Here is a 19,488-nt window from a genome sequence, read left to right as displayed (position 1 = left end):
CAGATGGAGTCAAGTCCATATTTGAATATAATTTGCATTTTTCTCTTCAACCTGTTTCATGCACACTCATTTAAAACTGGAGTCCATGGCTGGTAATGTCTACCCTGTTAAAGAGTCTCTGGGTTTTCCAAGCATGCTTTGTTGTGTACATGTGCATGCTAACGTTTCAACATCGTTCCGGCTTGGAGGGGGTTTGGCTTGCGAAATGCCACAAATGTGCTGATGGGGGAGTGGGGAAATATGGTCTGACTGATGCTCATCGAGGTGGAAATGTAGGTTAATCCCGTCATATGGGCACGACCATCATACTCCTTGAGCGGCGAAGAGAGGGGGCACTGGGGCGTAGTCCGAGAGAAAGGGAAGCGCAAAATGACCAACGGGGCATTATTTTGGATTATATCAACGAAAGGCAGATTTTGTTTTGTGAGAAGTGTGAGAAAAAAGAAGCTACGGACTTAGGACAAAAGAACAAAGGGAGGCAAGTTGATTGATGTATCGCCTTAGTGGGGGTGTGTCCCCCGACATTCTCTTCTGAAACCTGCAGACCATCTTCAAACACTGAGAAGGAAAGGGCTTCGTTTATTGGACGTCTCCATAGCCACAAAGCCCTCACTCTGCATTGGCCCTCTCGAGCCAGCACCGCCTCTCTCCCTTTAACCAGTTTTCATCAAATTCAATTACACAAGCATATTATGCAACACAGTTAGCGGGGCGATGAACACATGCTCTGAGCTGTGACACTGATCTCGGGATCATCTGGGAGACCTTTCGCTAAATGCAGAATAATATTTTGCTCCTGCTGTGGTGACATTTTCAAAAAGAAACTGGCTTAGGCTTAGAAACTGGAAGGTCCAAGATGATTCATTCCTTTGAATAACGAAAATCCCTGTTTAAAGGGAAAATTTTCTGTTTTAAAGATGCTAGCAAGACAAAAATGTAGTCTCACTTTCCTAATCTCTCTCTCTCCCTCGAGTCTCTGACCAAAGCCACGCCCCTCACTAACATGTACGAGACGTGTACTGTACATCATGTCCACTGTAAGCCGATGTTAGCCGTGGCTATAAATTGGTTGCATGACTTATTTGTAAAGTGTTATATATGTGTTTTTTTTTTTTGGGGGGGGGGGTTGTACAGTCAAATAAAAAAAAAAACTGATAAGTGTATCTATCGGAGAAATGTTGCTAATTCTGCACCACAAATCCTTTCAGTTCCCTCCGCCTCTGGAACGCAACTACGTTCATCCTTGTTTGGTCTCGGATCTGTCATGTTGTAGCTTCACTCTGCTTCTTTTTCTACTCTTTTGCCCAGTTTTTGGCAAATAAAGAATTAGCTTTTTTATTTTGTTGTTGTTCTGTGAGTGGATTCTCTACCATACTTCCAGCTAATCACTGAAGCTCAGTGTAAGGTTGCAGGGTTTGGTCTGTCGTGTCATGTTTTTCCTCTGTTGTGGTGGTTCCTTAAAAATGAAATTATAGTCACAACGTTGCGCCAAAGACATTTTTTTTCTCTCCATCAGATGATTTGACTGAGTTTCTACTGTCAGGTTATAGTGACAGTTTTGACATTTTTTTAAACTGCATCTATTTTATAATGAACATCATTATACCACAAGAGTCAGCCTGCTTTGAATATGATTCCCCTTACTTTTGATAACATTCTGCATATTTTTTCTGAACATGTGACCAAAATAATACCTTTGTACTTGTCTGAGTTGTGGTTTGACAATATCAAAACAATTAATCCACCAACAAATTCATACTGTGATGCTTTGACAGTGTCACTTATCGATTGGAGCCTTGAATGTAATGTAGAAATAAGAACACAATTCATGCTTTTCATTGCAGTGACATCTGCAACACAGTTAACACACATTGACTATTTTTTCACTGCAGCATACTTGCAACAAAGTGCTTGTCTCACAATGTTTCTAGGGAGATGTGGGTGCAGGGCTGCATGTGGTCTATTCGCCGGTCTATCCACACAAGCTGACAATCATGCCGAGCAGTAAAGCAGAATTTTTAATGACTGTCATTCGTGCGTACTCTGTTTCTCTGTTGTGTGACTACATCAAACACCAGAAAAGTATTTGAAGTGACACATTTAAAATCTCACAAGCTCTCTCCCCATTTGTTCAATTCGTCATGCATAAATGATGATGCCTGTGATGGGAGCACCTGTCAATCCTCCCACTGCTACCCCCACAACCTTTTGATGGTTCATACAACACCATTCACTGTCACTGTGAATAAATTAGACACCACTGAAGATGCAAAGATGGCTCACGGCCTGATTATTGCACACGCCCCAAAGCATTTTAGGCTGAAAGTTATACTGATGATTAGTCAAAGCAAGAGGTTTTATATCTGTGGCAGTCCATCCCCTAAAAATGTATAAAAGAGAGCTGCTCTGCTGCAGCAAGGTGACGGAATGAGTTTGGGCTCTTGTGTAAAATGCTGCACAGGCACCGCGTGTCTCAAACAGTGCACGGTGATGCAGCAGAGTGGTTTGCTATGCGTGCATATATAGAAGCGCCTCCCTCCCTCACACTCCTTCAGCATGGCCACAATCTTAGGAAGCAGACTCTCACCCTGCTGCTCCCCGGGCCTCTCACCCCCAGCTCGTGTGAGTCACCAAGTGGACATGTGATAGTACTACAAACACCATCCCCGCTGCCCTTACCTTGACCTGCTCCTCTTTACACGTTATTTATGATTTAATTTACAACGCAGTGCGAGGCACTAGTCTTTTTCATTGACTCTACAAGCACCGTGGGACCCCAGGCTGCGGAGACTGGGCGGGAAAGCAAAAAGGAAAACCCGAATAATTCGTCCCGGCACGTCGATAACTACAGAAACCTTGTTCTTAGCAATAAGCGTGCACAGTACACACAGGGGCTCTATTTGCTGGCCAATTGTCAACAGATGGCTTACAGACATCCCACCGTGGCTGTAAAGGGTCTTATGCGTTCAATAATGCCCACCTTGCTCTCTCTCTCTCTTTCTCTCTCTCTCTCTCTCTCTCTTCTCTCTCTCTCTCTCTCTCTCTCTCTCTCTCCCCCCCCCACTGTTGCCCTGAATCTGACTCCATCCCACACCTCATTTACACTTCCCCTCCCCCAACATGTCCTTTCTACATTCAATAAGCCGTCAGAGAGCTGGGGTGTTGATCACTTGCTTCCAGCCCATTTGCAGAATCTCATTTGCCTCAAACAAACATGGAATCGATAGAGTGCTGTCTGCTGGACTTGCAAGACCCAGTAACGAAAACATAGCACACCACTAACATTTTTTTTAAACTCTAGCTTTTGGGATTAAATACAGTTTTTCATTTACAGGCCACAGTGTGGGATGGGAAATTAATCGAAATTCAACTGTGATTTTTGCTTCTCATGATCGTAAAAAGTGAAGAAATGAATAAAGATGAAGGAAATTAATGCTGCGGCGAAGGTCATATATGGAAGTTTGGGGGTTGTAAACTCGCTCTGAATGCACCCTTTGTTGCTTGTAGCAAACATGTGACAAATGTCCCTGAGCGTGCTTTCAGATGTTTAGTGACACCCCAGTTGGGTGTAAAATGAAAACTAAACAAAAATAGTAACACACTTTGTGTATTTGAACGAAAGCAGGTTTCACACACAAATGCAATATTAAGGCATACATACAGACAACGTTAACAATACGGACATGCATAGTTTTCCCAATCTGTGAAAAATGAATTCGTTTAATGACAACTCTGCTGGTCTCTTTTTTGTTTTTAACTCACTGTAAATATGTAGCTCCAAGCATGTATCACACCACACTGGCTCTTAGAGGCCAAAGTGTGCAAAGCAGGAACAGCAGATGCAGTCATGACCTTGGCTAGAAAGACACACTTTTTCCCCCGTTTGTCCGACATGTAATCAGACAATATCAAATCTTTTCCTGTTTTGATTCAGTTAAGAATACCAAGATGATTATTTTTAAATATCCAAATATTGAGAGGATATTTTTTTGAGGATATGTATGTATGTAAATATAATCAAAACACACACAGATTTCAGTCACCCCACAAATTTTTATTATTTTACTTTTAATATTGTGGGTTTTTTATATTTAAAGTTGTTTTGGGAGTGAAATGTGAAATCACTGAATAAGCACATTTATTAACCGTAATTTCAGTATCAAAATAATCGTGAATGTTTTCCATGATCACCAGCCCTAATATATCATGATTATATTTGTATGCAAATCATTCAAAATAGTTCTTCTCAGATTAGTTGGATGAAATTATCGGCTTTCCCTACGTCTTAATGAAACATGGGGTTAATTTTCAACACCATCTCCACTTGCCAAATACGGTTCTTCACCCTGTAAAAGGCGCTCAAATCTTGCAAGAAAGGATCTTAATATTTCAGCACAATTTCCTGTTATGTCACTGCAGTGTGCACTTGAGAGCGAGCCCATTCCGCTTTGCTCCTGTCGCTCCGTCCATTTTGTCTCGCGCGGCGACGGCTGCTGGCATTCGAGGGAGGTGAAGGCGAGGGTCAGTGGGTTGCCCATCCCGCTTGGCAGCCACCGCTCATCGCTATGCAGCGTGCGTTCAAAGGTTACCGGAGGGCTGGCGAGGATGATGATGAGGTATTTGTGAGGATCTCCAGATACAAGGTGATATGCAGAGTAAAAGTTGAATAGAACATTTTGTGAAAGGGTTTATTTTCATTTTTTTTTAAATTAGTACAGTTGTGTGTTTGTTACAGGGTTTTAGAACAGGGCTCCGATAAGACAGATGGAAATTATGACAGCATAACTATTTTCCAGTTGTCTTGTTTTCTACCTTCCCCTATTTTCCGTTTTATTAAGTTTCAATCAGGCATGTGCCTTCAGCAGCTTTGTTCTCTGTAACTTCTTAAATTCAACTCCATGGATCCTTATTGATATCTTAACAGATAGCATTAGACTCCAGTCTGCCAAGAAAATACTTGATGTTGACTTCAAATAATAAACATTTATACCGGGGCTTTTGTCTCACCATATGGTGTATCAGGTATAGAGCACTTTATCCTCATTCGAGAAAAAAAAAAAAGTCGCTCTATATGACCGAGAGCAGCCATTGTCGTCTTGACGTCACTTCTATTTTGAGTTTACTTGGTTTAAGAGTGCAGCTGATCAATAGTTTACATTTATTTGTACAGTATTCACTGGATATACAACAGTAAGTAAAACTGCACATTCTACAGTTCAAATCCCTGATAATTAATTTTAGGTGCATTCAGAAGCTGTTTGGATTTCCGCATTGAACCAATTGCTTGTCCTTTTTTCCTGCTCAACTGTTTGTAGTACACTTGACACTGGCATCGGTCTCTGCCCCCCCCCCCCCCCCAAAATAATTTTGGTTTATAGCTTTTGTGGAGTCACCTTTGGATGTTGTCACGATTCTGAGAGGAAAACACTCGTTGGTTTCATATTGTAATTTAAATGTGCTTTTTTTCTGTAGTATTGATTTGGCAAAGATCAAACCACTAACCACCCTGCGTGCCTGTACGTTCAATGTGATCAAAATGTATTTGAAGATTAAAATCAGATGTCCTCTCTCGTTCTTGTTTCCTTCTTCAGACTACATCACCGACGGGTCAGGGCAGATCGGACTCCCCTGTCTACACTAACCTCCAGGAGCTCAAGATCTCTCAATCCAGTCTGCCGCCTGTCCCCTCGGGCTCACCTCTTCACATCCTCGGCGACTGGGAGACCCACAAAGACTTAAGTGGCAGACATTTTTACTACAACCGAGCCACAGGGGAGCGCACGTGGAAACCGCCGCGAACACGGGACACCAGCGGCAGCACCAGCAGCTTCCGAGGAGAAAACCAAGGCACGGCAGAGAGCGAGGTAAGGGAGGAAGGGAAACAAAAATCATCAATTGATTGCTTCTTTTGAGGCATGCTGTAATATGCATAATAGTTAAGAGCCCATTAAATGCTATACATGATTGGTAATCCTAAAAATACCGACATACTAGTTGTAAAACAATATTTTAAATCTTACTTTTTTTGGTTATTGTAAGCATAGGAGGATGAGAGAGGAGGCTATTTTGTTTTCTTGCTTGACACCACCACCATGTGGTATTTTTTGTCCATTGCATATATCGAGAATTGCATTTATTAACATATTGAACTCCCTGCAAAGGTATAATTAGGAGATTATAATGCAAGATTGTCTTACAGTCAGTCGGGGAGTCTTAATTTATGACTAAATTATTTGCTAGCATAAATTCACCCACAAAATTAAGAAGATTTGCTCCTTATTCTTTATTAATTACCATTATTTGGGCTCTGGATCATGCAGATTAGATTGTTTTGTAATACAACAGGAACAGGTCTTTTTTTCTACATTTAGTTCAAGGTCAGTAAAACTCCGAGGTTATTTAACAGAGCTATCCAATACATGTGTAGTGAAATAATTTTCTTGTTTTCCTGCTATATCGTTGTGCCCAGGTCTCATTATATACCGACATACGCTCTTGCCCTTTTGATCTTTTCTCAATAGCTGCTGTCTTCTGAAGAGAACTGCCATAGTACTCATTCCAGCCAGTCTGACAGCCAGTATGGGTCGCCCCCAAGAGGCTGGTCAGAGGAGCTTGATGAGCACGGACACACCCTTTACGTCTCAGAGTACACACAAGAGAAGGTGTGGCATCATTTAAATGTTCAACGCGATCAGAGGCAAAAATAACTACATTAAAAAAAAATGTATGCATTCAATCCCACCAGTCTATCCTGCCAGGGAAAGTGTGTTGGCCCTCATTGGTTAGCATTTTAGCATTTTTTTTTTTCTTCACAGCAAAACTAGTGACAGCTAAGTTCAACTTTTGAAAACATGCCAATAATGTTCTACAACCATCAATCCTTTGATACACATTTTGACTAACTGAAGCATAATGGTCACTAAAACGTTTTTTGTCGTTGTTGTTTTTTGTTCAGGGAAACAGGTGATTATCAATTTTACATGTGAATCAAGAAAGATTGGTGTGCTTTACTAATTTCCTGTGTATTGGAAAATTCCTGAATAACAATTAGATTTTAGCATTAAACATCTTTTGGTAAACCGCTTCTGCATCATGAACAATGAGTTTTGTAATTACCAATGTGGGTTCAGGGCAACTGTGTCGTCATCCTGACATTATGGTAATCTAAAATCCATTTATTAAGGACTGGATTTCTATCATAGCCAAATTATCTTTAGATCCAGCTAGTAGGGCATGTATTTTATCATGGCTCACTGTGAACACTCATCCATAGAAGAAGGTAAATATTACTGCTACTGTACTAAGAAGATTTGAGACATGCCTGAGCAATTCAAGCTCTGCTGCCTTGCTTAAAGACACAACTGGACTGGATGTACTAAATGGAGACTGTCTTTTTAGTGGATAAAGCACATTGATGAGCAAGGCCGACCTTATTACTACAACGTGGATGGATCCAGGTCTGAATGGGAATTACCAAAGGTGAGGTTTACATTATTAACATTACATTTCCAAATTTTCATCTACTACACTCTATTTACATCACACCATGCACGCGAAAGTCTTTTCAAATGACATCTCCTTTAATCTAGCGGGTCTCCTTGGCGTGCCATCTGAGTCCTGTTTATGTAAGTGGATGAGTGTCTGGCAAGCTCGCAGGACCCACTTTTGTAATTGAACTCCTCCTGCAGGACTATTAATGGCTCATGCTATGACTAATCTGGAGGCTTTAGAGTAGATCGGAATGGGCAGCTCCATTCTTTGAGCGCCCGCTCTGAAAATTGGACATGGGCGCATTTAGAGGTCCACACAGGTGATGGTGGTAGATTGTGGGAGAGACCCCTCTCTCCAATGCTGCTGTGGACAGCAAGAGGAGAGGTAGGGCCAGGGTGCAGATGCCGATGGGCCGCTCAGTGGGGTTAAAACTTTTTACGGTCTGATCCTCTCTCCGCGCAGTACAACATCTCCCCTCAGTCCAGTGAGGCCCCCAAGAGTCGGAGCCTGGAGAGGAAGCAGCCGGATCCCATCATCCTCACCAAGTGGCGACACAGCACATATGTCCTTGATCACAACGACAAGGTAGGCCACCTGTCCAGTGAATTTCAATTAAAAATGAAACCAGTATGTAAGATTCCAGTTGGCAAAATGTTTAAAAGAATCCTATGCGTTGCACAGAGAAGACAAAAACTGTTTAACATTGCTTGCTCCAAAAAGTCATTCAGTATACATGTGGCGCTCTCTGCAAATAATTCAATAAATGTCCCTTATCTCTAGTAATCTTTTAATATTTATTAGCTGTACTTGTTTATTTAGAGTGTAAGTCAAATATTCTTCAGGAATATAAAGTAGGTTGGGTATTTAAAAGCATCTGGATGACTAATGTTTTCATGGCTTTGTTGGAGTTCTTTTTCGTATGAATCAAAATCCACATTTTCTCTTCCTCTTTATTTTGTAACATGCCACCCAATGTTCTGATTTCACTCGCGGTTTCTGATCCATTTCCTTCTCTCCACTAACCTACCGTCTTCATTGACTTCAGTAGTTGCCTGATAGCCTTTAGAAAAGCTTCATGTCATGCCTCTTCTTGTTAGGAGTGTGCTCCGGCGCCCAAGCAGAGCTCTCCCGACTCTGACTCCTGCCCATCATCTCCTAAGCGCCCCTTGACCGTTAGTATTCCAGCTTCCACTGCATTGCACTCATCGTCCAAGTACAAACATATCTTTCTTGTCATTGTCTCTCAAAATCAGATTTTTTTTTTTTTTTTTTTATTGCAAGGACTTGTTTTTGATCTTCTGCATGTCACCATCTCTCACATGAAACATTTTTCTTACATCTACTCATCTACTATTGAATCTTCTGATTTGGCATTACAGTTTTAGGCCCAAAAATATGCTAATCATAAAAATTTGAAGGTGTTTGATTATTCAACTTTCAGGGTTTCAGGAGTAACTTAAAGGTCAAGTGTCATCCCTATAAACATTCTAAAATATATATTGAAATTTAAAATGCATATAACGTTATTCACTTCAATGTCTCCACGAAAAAAATAAATATGAGCGGAGAGCACGTCATCCATGCGCAAAGTTCCGGAAGTGTCATTCGACATCAAAGTGGTCGCCATATTGGCTGCATCTCCTGTCCGTGACGTCACCCCGGACATTCACCATTGAAAACATGCTGTGGCCCCTACTATGGGACACGCACCTTCTGACATAGAAGCTCTCAGAAGAAGAGAACATCACACACCCGAGTGAAGTTACCGGGGCAATATTACCCTATTGTTTCGAGCCATATTTAGACATGCGAATCACGGCCAAACCGCCTCCCCGTCCGATCCACCTCTGCGGCGGAGATGAGCCATCGCGGCCCAGCACCTTGTTGGCCGGGGTGGCTCATTTTCACCACTGAGGTGGCTTATCACACGCCAAGCCGGGCCGCTTTACGGCGTTGTCCTAGCACGCGGCTGAGTGTGCCATTGCCGGCAGCGTTGTTCATAGCCACCGCCGTCCGTGAGCCCGACGCAGCAACGAGCCGCCATTTTGGCTAACACGAAGGAACAACGAGCTACCTTCCCAGAGGTAAAACTAATAGAAACAAATGAGTCCACTTGAGGGCGGTCCTGCAATATACATCACTTCCTGCTTCTTCTCAAAAACAAATCCCTCGAGAGGATTTTCATGGTTACAAAAAGCCGTATACGTCAAAATCATGTTTTGTGGTGGGGAAAAAAAACACACGGGTCCATGTCGTCTGCCGTTTTTTTCATTAATAACATCCTAAAAATCATGCATTTCATAACAGTGGCACTTTAAGTGCGTTATAACGTTTAAAGGTCAACCCACATGAACCTTCTTTAAACTTTTAAATGTACATATCCAACTATTCAATGGTTTAGGAGTTCATCATTTCAGTACAACTTGCTGTTCTCTAACAAGAAACTAATGACAAAATTCTCAACAGGGGTAGGATATCCCACTTCTGTCTTTCTGTGCCTCTTCCAGTCGTCTTGCATCTTAGGTTCATCCTGAAAAATTCACCTGAAGTTGTGCAATTTGCTGACTTTCGAATAGCTGTCCTGCATGGCATCACAAATATACCGCAGCACATCTTTTGCGACTTCGGCATAGACATAATGCATTTAGATGTATGTTTTTTTTTTTTGTAAGGAAAAATAAAACATGAACAAGTTAGTCAACCAGCACCCCACATAGACATTTGAGGTTCCACTGTACTATCAGCACCAATTGAGTTTTTCAGAGCATATGTATACAAATGCAGTTCTCATCCGGATTTGCTTATCTTGTTCCTCCTCAGCCATCAGAGAAGTGCGGGGTCCTGAATGTCACCAAAATCACAGAGAATGGGAAGAAAGTCAGGTAGGAGCCTTTTGAAGCAGAGCCCTGAAGGACTTTGCTGTGATCTTCTGAACATATTTAATGGTTTTGACACACAGGAAGAACTGGGCATCATCATGGACGGTGTTACAAGGCTCCTCGCTCCTCTTTGCAAAAGGTCAAGGAGGAAGCACTAGCTGGGTGGGTATTATGGGCTGTCATGTTTTGGCCAAGCTCCCTCTTCATAGTCTTCTTCATCCTATGTTCATTGCTCTCTCCTCTCCTCCTTCCTGAAGTCTTATTACCGCAATGGCTCCATCCCCGAGCTGCTCCTCACTCTTCTTAGCACCTGGAAGCAATCAGTCAAGCTCCGTCCTGCTGTCTCCTATGTAAAATATCCCCCGCAAAGGCTGCCGCTGCCTGTCCTACTTTCAGTCACCGCTGCTTTGGCTAACTGACAGACTAGCGTGTGTTTCGTTGTGCTAACGGTTCAGTTTTATTATTAACTGCATCTTAAAAAAAAGGCACCTTTTAACTCAGGAGAGCTTTATATCATGTGACTTGTGTGTGCCACTTTTTAAAAATATATTTCGGCATAGGAACAATACAGGGCTATTTAGTTGGCTTTGATTGGTTAGCATTTGCGCCACCTTTACGTATGTAAGCTTTATGATTAAATACTGTACGGGTGGAAAAAAACTCTGACATGATGTGAAACATTGCATCTATAAAGGATTTATTTTTCAAATAGTTTGACCATATAATGCTATCTTTAAAGCATAATTCATATAGAAAACACTTCAATTTGTCATAAACCAGAAGCTGACCAGCATTCTTGAACAGACAGTTTGGATAATTATTGTTAAAGTAGATTTCAGTTCAACTAACTGTACATATGCTGTACATCTACATACGATATACCTGTCCATATACTGTCCCTCTTCTGACTTTTAAAATACCAATATGTAATTGTCCCATTGCTGAAACCTGTATGATGCATTCAATTTATAGTCATTTGTCACATGTGCTGCAAAGTACTTCATTGTGATGGTGATATTTAGATGATGAAATTGTGTATAATTGTCCACCTTCAAAGAATTGTAGATACTAGAGCGTTTTTTTCTCGTAAATCCAATGTCATAAATTTAATTTAACCCGGAGATGGCACTAATAATGTAATGTGTGTGCCGAAAATTGTGGTGTCCGTATTTGTATCCGAGTAACTACTAACAGTGATTTCTGTGCCTTACAATATAAATAATCCTAACATTTTCAATCCAGTACCTTAACCTTTTTTTTTCTATCCTTAACCTTTCTAATGACCTCTTTTTTTTTTACTTTTAAAAAAATATATTTTCAAGTTTTATTGTACTTAAACGGGCTTCCTCTTAAGGTCCCATCTTGACGACGACATTATCGCTAATAATGCATCGCTGCATTTCAGAAGTTTGGCAGCAACCAATCGAAGCCGGAGTTCACGGTTGACTTGCGCGGGGGTTCGGTGGAATGGGCTTCCAAGGACAAGTCCAGCAAGAAGCACGTCATTGAGGTATCTCATAGAATCTTTGGCCCAGAATGCATAGGTATATAAGATTTTTAGTTGAAATACCCAAAATTCATGCATGAGTTCAATATGACCTTCTCTGTTTTTATAAACGGCATTTTAGGTTCATCCTGATATTTCATCCCAAAGTCGAATATTGCTAACTTTTAGTGAAGAAGTCTTTATTGCTCCTCTAAAATACAACCTTTGGATTCCGTAGTTGAAGACACGTCAGGGGACGGAACTGTTGATCCAGTCTGAAATCGACAGTGTCATCAACGACTGGTACCGGGCCCTGACTGAGGCCATTAACACGCATGTGAGTAGAGTCATTCGCACCGGGGGATTTGTGTAGCAAGTTTAACCTCATCTAAAAGTTCACATTTGGCTCTTTTGCAGCTGTGGGAGTCTGATGAGGCCATCGAAGAGGATATGCCAGAATCTCCTGGAGCTGAAAAACACGACAAAGAGAAAGATCAGCGAGACTCTAAGAAGAATAGAGGCGGGTCCAACTGCTAAAACACTTTTGTTGTTGTTGTTATCGTAAAAAATAAAGTGCGGTAAAGCCTCGGTTCTCGAACGCCCCCGTTTTCGAACAATTTGGTTTTCTAGCGAAAATATTTAGATTTTTTTTTTGCTTCCGTTTTCAAATGAAAATCAGTACTCGAACACCCCCGACAAAACCCGGAAATAACATATTGCGCACGCTCAGACCAGCTGACCCACGACGCGCTTTGTTGTGAGTTCCCACGTCGCAGAAAAAAAAACGGAAATAACATCATGCGTGCAGCGCAAGCAGCTGATCCACCCATGACGCTCTTTGTCAATTCGAATGCTCCCCGAAGAAAACCCGGAAATGACATAACGTGCGCGGTGCAACCAGCGCACTTTTGTTATTCTGTATAACACAGCCTGTGTACACCGACGTGTCCCGGTAGTGACTGTTTTATTCTTATCGAGGACTGTATTAACCCCCAATCATGGCTCCAAAGAAGGCATGTTGCTTGTTTAAAGTTTTTCTGGACTTTTGTTCATGAAAAAAATTTACAAAGCTGGTAGCCGAGTCGCTACGGATGCGGCAACGCACTCCCAGTCTAGCGTACTCTACTACTAAAGCATACATTTTAAGCAAAAAAAAAAAAAAAATATATTTCTTAGATTATTTTATTATAGAAAGTATTTATACATGTATTTCTACTATGAAATTTATTATCAGGAAAAGCTAAATAAAAGTCTTTAAAAAGCCAAACTTTTTAAGCTTGGAATGCATTATTTCTTTTTCCATTCATTGTAATGGGGAAACATCGATTCGGTTTTCGAACAGATCACTTCTCGAACCGTTTTCTGGAACGGATTGCTGTCGAGAACCGAGGCGTCACTGCACGTACTCACATACACACCTGCTTATTTCTTGCATAGTTGTGATGAAGACTTCTGTCAGTATGGACTCATCAGACCAGAAAAAGACGCGGCTGAAGCTCAAGAAGTTCTTAACACGTCGACCTACGTACCAGGCCGTCAGAGACAAAGGCTACATCAAAGGTACTCGAGCGGTGCTGGAAGAACGGCCCACGCCAGTGGGACCACGTTTGAAATGAAATGTTTCCCTGAACCAAATCTAGAACACATTTACAAATGTCCTTTTTCATTCTCGTTTTTCAGATCAAGTTTTTGGTTGCAGTCTCAGTAACCTCTGCCAGCGGGAGAACACATCTGTGCCCAAATTTGTGAAAATGTGTATTGACCATGTGGAGAACACAGGTATGATTCGGATCATCACCTGGTTCATCTGTGCAGATTCGTGGAACCTAATTGAATTTGGATATTTTACTTTAGACTCTCAAAGAACTGCCTGTCCACCATAACTTTGTTACCATCTTTGTCCGGCAGGTCTGAGTATCGATGGCTTGTATCGAGTCAGCGGGAACCTGGCGGTGATCCAGAAGCTACGCTTTGCTGTGAACCATGGTAGGATGAAATCATGACTAAACCTACAGTCAACTACACGCAATATGCTGACATTGAAAAAAAAAAAAAAGTCTTCCGTGTGATGGGTCTTTTGATACCTCTCGTCCTCTTTCAGATGAGAAGGTGGAGCTGGATGACAGCAAATGGGAGGACATCCATGTCACGACAGGAGCACTCAAGATGTTCTTCAGGGAACTTCCTGAACCGCTCTTCACTTACGGATCCTTCAATGACTTTGTTAATGCAATCAGTGAGTACCTTTCAAATTTGACACTGACTTGTGTTTCCAGTGTGGCCACGAGGTGGTGCTGTAGGCCAGTGAATTGACTCAACAGCGCCGGTCTTTTTTGCTCCAGAATGTTCTGACTACAAGCAGAGAGTAAACTCAATCAAAGACCTGATCAAGAAGTTGCCAAAACCGAACCACGACACAATGCAAGTCCTCTTCAAACACCTGCGCAGGTAAGATGTTGACACAATGATCATTTATACAGTCATTGTAATTTTTTTTTGGTCTTAAAATGTTTGTGTTTACTGTACTTTTTCAGTGACTTAAAAAAGAAACCAGTGCAACTAGGTGTTAATGGAAAAAGTCATAATATTTGTAAGACACTATTTAAAAACAATAAATTTAGTGAAGAATGCTATAAAGTAATAAAATACAGTAAAATACTTTATTGGAAAAAAAATATGTACTGTAGGGTTTTTTTTTCTCCAGTAAAATCCCCATTATTGTAGAATCTAATATGATGATCGACTTTTTTCACTATAAACAGGATTATATATCTCAAAACTTGAATAAATGGAGCACATTTATTATTTATCATTAAATACTGTCCCCTACTCCACTTGACAGCCTTGCTGCTCAATTATTATACCGTTTACATTTTTAACAAATTGGCGGCTCACTATGGAAACCCGTTTGAGCATTTGATAGTCTTGATATCGAGATTAAGGTCCAGGAACTAGTACACTATTTGTCCTCACAAGTAAGACAATTCATCGCACCTGTAGAACTGTCACACTAACTATGCCTGCTTACTGTTTTTTTTTTTTTCTTGTATGACTACTGCAATTTTTGGCTAACTAGTATGCAATGGACCTTTTCGACTGGCAATCTTAAACTCGGCCCCCCCCCGCCCTTCGCGAGATTTGACTTGTCCCACAAGCTTCCATGCAATGTCAAAGTTGCAGCGAAATGTTGGCTATCGATGCAAAAAAAGTTTGACGCCTCACAAACTTCATATTGAAATCCAACTGGATAAAATAATGGAATTGTACTACACATGTAAAGCTGGGTGAGTACTTTTAACTTAGAAAGATCACAAGTAATATCATTGTAGTCTTTATAAGTGAATTAGGTTCAATTTTCTACAAGTGCATTTAAACAATGGTGATTAACTCAGTAAGTACCGTAGTCACCAGATGAAAAAGTTTGACTTGGCTTGTAATTGAACCCGGTGCTCTGTCTTAAAAGTCTGATGTGTGACATTTCTCTTCCATGACATGGCGCATTTACGTATCACTAACCCGACTCTTCGGCATAAAACATTCCACACTTCTTTCAACAGGTCAGTGATACACTAACAAAGTGAAAGTTGTTCTGCAATGTATAAAGCACTGATAATAAATCAAACTCAGAGAAGATACTTTTCCCTCACTTACCTTCGAACATATACCCCTGTGTTTGTTGATATTGTTCACATTTAGTTGTACGTGCGCTCTTCCGCAAGCCTTAATCCATCGTAGACACTTCGTTAACTGTGTTTCAGGCTTTGGAAAATGAATCAACCGGGCCTCTTGTAACCTAGCAGGATAACTTTCATCAGAATTGGACATTCCCCAAGCGCATCTGATGACCATTTTCTTCGTAACATGAACTTTTCTAAGCACACGCTACTGACAACCAGCATTACTTGTGGGACAATATGGAGAGAGGGGCGTGTCAAGCCAGGGGTTAAGACGATGTGGCTATCTGATTGGCTATTATTGTACGACTGATTGACAGGTCGCAAAAGTCCATTCAGCCTTACTCATCGGAATCATGTATGTATTTGTAGCGCCAAATGCACAGTAGTAGTTTTGTGACCCTCGTATGATTTGGTTGTCATCATATATGACACTCATACTACTATTGTACAGAAGTGTCATGAAGTAGTATGAGTTAGTCGTGAGACAATTGTTCTACTGGTATAGCCTAGTCGCTCTACGAGTGTGCCCAATTGTCCTACTAGGGAGGGTAAAGCGTGTACTAGTACATGGATTTTGATGAAATACTCAAAGAGCATTCCATGGTCCCGCATGTCGCATTATACGTGAATTCCTTAAAAAGAGGATGTATTGAAGTTTTTTTTATGCTCACTCTTATTTCAATAGCAGCTTCCTCTCCAACATTGACCCCTCAATTCATCTTATTTTCATCCTTAGTGTTTTACTTTAGCATATATCATCTTGACCGGGAGGAAAAAGCACGATTGATTCAATTACAATGTAATTAGTTAGTTTGAAGTATGTTTCAAGTGAACAGTAGGTTCACTGACTAGCTTATTATCCACGTGAAAGGGGTTGCACATAAGCCCCCCCCCAGCCTCCCTTACCCACCAGCATCAACATCGTATGTTCTCAGTGACATTTGCCTCGCCTTCCCATTTGCATTTATATGGCACTGTGTTTGCTGTAATTTAGCACCTATGAAGTAGCGAAATTTACAGCGTGACATTCAGTGTATGGAGGACTACGTTATATCAAGCGGGCGGATTTGATCTTATTTTCTCTCCTCCATAAATATGTTATTGTTTTTGTGGATCTGCAACGAAAGGATGTAGCTTCTATTTAAAACTACTATTATTGCTTTCCCCGTAGCCCGAAGCGTCAGTAGGCTTGTCTTCGCGCTCAATCTTGAGCCTCGCAGATGCGTTTTCAGACTGTAGGAGTGCTTGTAATCATGTTTTTGTAGATGAAACCCCGAAGCTGAGTTCGTAGGTAAATTAAACCCTCACCTAAAGCCGTTTATAACGCGTCTCCCTCCCTCCCTCCCTCCCTCCCGCACAGGGTGATAGACCACGGCGAAGCCAACCGCATGACCACGCAGAGTGTGGCCATTGTTTTCGGACCCACGCTCCTCCGGCCCGAGACGGAAACGGGCAACATCGCGGTCCACATGGTCTACCAGAACCAGATCGTGGAGCTCATATTGCTCGAGTACGAAAGCATCTTTGGCAGGTAGAGAGAGAGAGAGGGGCTCCAGACATTTTGCCCCCGCCATCTGTTTTTTTTTTTTTTTTTTTGGCTGTTTTTGACTGAAGTCAGTGTTGCTGTGGACCTGGCAGCTGGAAAATCCAACAATTTGTTGACATGAACGTTTACACAAGCATGCACTTACCAGTTATGGAGTAGAAATTGAATTTCAAGGGGAACAGTTCCCTCACCTTTCCGTTCCGCTGCCGTTCAATTGCGGAGGACGAACTTTCAGATGACCTCTTGTGATTTGGTGAATTTGGAGTATTCAGGTTTTTTTTTTTTTTTTTTTGTTTTGTTTTGTTTTTGGTGCCGCAGTCACTGATTCCTGTAAAAACCTCCTTGTGTCTGGGAGAGTTAACAGATGCTGCTCCGGTGGCGTTGAAAGGCAGATGCAAACCTCGTGATGTTGCCTGAACTGTGTTGGTCTTCTGTGTCGTGGCGCTTCGTCTGTGACGCCGGTAATGCCATAAATTGGTGTTGTGTTAATAGGCCGACGTTTTTTGTTGTCGTCGTTGTTGTTGTTGTTTGTTTTTTTTGCACTTGGCTGAACTGGAGCAGCGTTTCACATTGTGCCCCCATGAAACCCCACCCTCACCCTTCAAGTGTTAACCCCGACTGAGGGGCCAAAAACAGTGTTTGTTCACGGGCGTGAATTAAAACCTGCACAGCAGCATCTTTCGTCTTGCCACTTTTGTACAGAAATGTGTCGTGTCAACGTGCTACGGTGAAGTCTGCGCTGTCTGTGCTCCTTTGAAATCAAATATGTGTCAATTTGGTTTGTCCCGCGGCAGGATGCAGCACCGAGGTCCTGCGGTTTCTTTTAAAACCACGGCGAGTTGTGCGATGTTGCGTTCTGCGCTGACGAGCCTCCACTAAGCTAATGTTGAAGTGTTCCGACGGGGGAGCGTGGGGGCGTTACCGAGAGGGATTCGTGGCCTGTATGGAAGCCTTTTAAGACATTTCAGAATTCATTGACTCTGGCGGAAGCTAGTTGTCACAAAGTGTTCTAGTGACTGAAGTTTGTGTGTATAGTTGATTTTTTTTTTTTTTTTTTTCCCCAGGTTGTACATTTGAATTAAAATATGACAAAAATACAGATTGTGGAAAAAGATAAGAAAAAAAAAGACTGCTCCTTCTGTTCCTGCAGTGTTTACGTGTGATGAGCTGCACATTTGAATGTAATTTTTCAGGCTAACTGCTGTTTGTGAAATTGCTGTCTAATAATAAAAAAAAAAAAAAGACAAAAAAAAAAAAAATCGAGTGGCTGCCGCGCATTTCCTGTCCCCGTGATAAAAGCTTGGTGCGGATGAAGACCATAAATGTAAAAGACACAAAGGTGAGTCTGCCGTCCGACTTCAATCAACTCTAAAGCTTCACTCGCCCCTTCCTTAATCACATAATTGAATTAATCTACTCAACACTAATATCTTCGTTATCGAGTGGAGTGATTAAGGTTTCTTGTCGCAATCAATTATTTTCCTACCTGTTAATTATGAAAAGCACTTTAGTATATTTCTCTCTCTTTCTGAAATGTATGGCAACCTCTGCCACTCTGCTGCCATTAATCTCGGCGCTTTCCTTTTTTGTCGTTACTCCGCAGGTCATACGCGGCTGGCGACCCGAAGGCTGCGGATTAATTGATGTCTAATTAGGTAATTGCCGTTGTGCCAGCTTTGATTAAGAAGCACGCGGCCGTGGAGTGCTGAGCAAAGCTCCTTGCTGTTCGGCCCTTGGAGGAAAAACTTCATTTAGCAGTGTATTGATCACTGGCTTCCATTTTTATATACAGTGTATTTTCAAAAGATCCCAAAAGAGATTTTTTAAAATCAGTTTGCATTGCATTAATCATTTGTTCGGTCATCATGGAAGACTAATCTGCTTTTTTTTTTTTTTTTTTTTTTTTTTTTTTTTTTTTGGCTCATACAGGCAATGCGTAGCCGCGAGGAGGAAGAAGAGTAAATACACGGCGCAGAAAGGCAAGTGAAAAGCAAGAGAAGCTTTCAAAAGCAGCCGTAACTGTCGAAGATAAATATAGCGATACCATGAAGAGGAACCATTATCCGTCACAGAGCGTTGATACAGTCTCTCTTCGTATTTATTGCCTACTTAATGGACTTGATTGCATTACTGAAGGTAAGAAAGGGAAAGACATCCACTGCCAGCTCCGAGGTACTCTCAACTTCCTCGCAATTACCTTATGTAAATCCTGTCCTGGAATGTTGATCCACTGCTATTTAAAATGCATTGGATTTCCATGGAAAATGATCCACTCCCGCCGCCTGAAGCTCATTAAACACCACCAGGAGCCAGCCTGACATTTGGAATATGTACTTGCGGCGGCGTGCGCGCGAGAACGCAACCCACACTGTAGTTTGCCGTGCACTCGAGCCTGACAAAGCATGGGGG

At 41.6% G+C, this 19,488-nt stretch overlaps 1 protein-coding gene across 3 annotated transcripts in view; it reads left to right on the top strand.

Moving 5' to 3' along the window:
• arhgap12b (Rho GTPase activating protein 12b) overlaps positions 1-18,317 on the top strand; it is a 41,857-nt gene extending 23,540 nt beyond the window's left edge. Inside the window, exons 3-18 of one of the 3 annotated variants that reach the window (XM_061805616.1) lie at positions 5,592-5,864; positions 6,522-6,662; positions 7,399-7,479; positions 7,954-8,076; positions 8,589-8,663; positions 10,312-10,373; positions 10,451-10,532; positions 11,776-11,880; positions 12,095-12,193; positions 12,274-12,376; positions 13,294-13,416; positions 13,537-13,635; positions 13,765-13,842; positions 13,958-14,092; positions 14,199-14,304; positions 16,894-18,317. In XM_061805616.1, the coding sequence (XP_061661600.1) occupies positions 5,592-5,864; positions 6,522-6,662; positions 7,399-7,479; positions 7,954-8,076; positions 8,589-8,663; positions 10,312-10,373; positions 10,451-10,532; positions 11,776-11,880; positions 12,095-12,193; positions 12,274-12,376; positions 13,294-13,416; positions 13,537-13,635; positions 13,765-13,842; positions 13,958-14,092; positions 14,199-14,304; positions 16,894-17,068 (1,860 nt within the window). In that variant the 3' untranslated portion in view covers positions 17,069-18,317. The remainder of the gene's footprint in view (positions 1-5,591; positions 5,865-6,521; positions 6,663-7,398; positions 7,480-7,953; positions 8,077-8,588; positions 8,664-10,311; positions 10,374-10,450; positions 10,533-11,775; positions 11,881-12,094; positions 12,194-12,273; positions 12,377-13,293; positions 13,417-13,536; positions 13,636-13,764; positions 13,843-13,957; positions 14,093-14,198; positions 14,305-16,893) is intronic. The other 2 variants (XM_061805617.1, XM_061805618.1) reach the window with 2 other exon arrangements.
• The last annotated feature ends 1,171 nt before the right edge of the window (positions 18,318-19,488 follow it).

This window comes from Syngnathoides biaculeatus, chromosome 19 (assembly GCF_019802595.1).
Source record: "Syngnathoides biaculeatus isolate LvHL_M chromosome 19, ASM1980259v1, whole genome shotgun sequence".
NCBI lineage: Eukaryota > Metazoa > Chordata > Actinopteri > Syngnathiformes > Syngnathidae > Syngnathoides > Syngnathoides biaculeatus.
The sequence above is the reverse complement of the archived record's forward strand: the minus strand, read 5'-3'. Positions and strand labels throughout refer to the sequence as shown.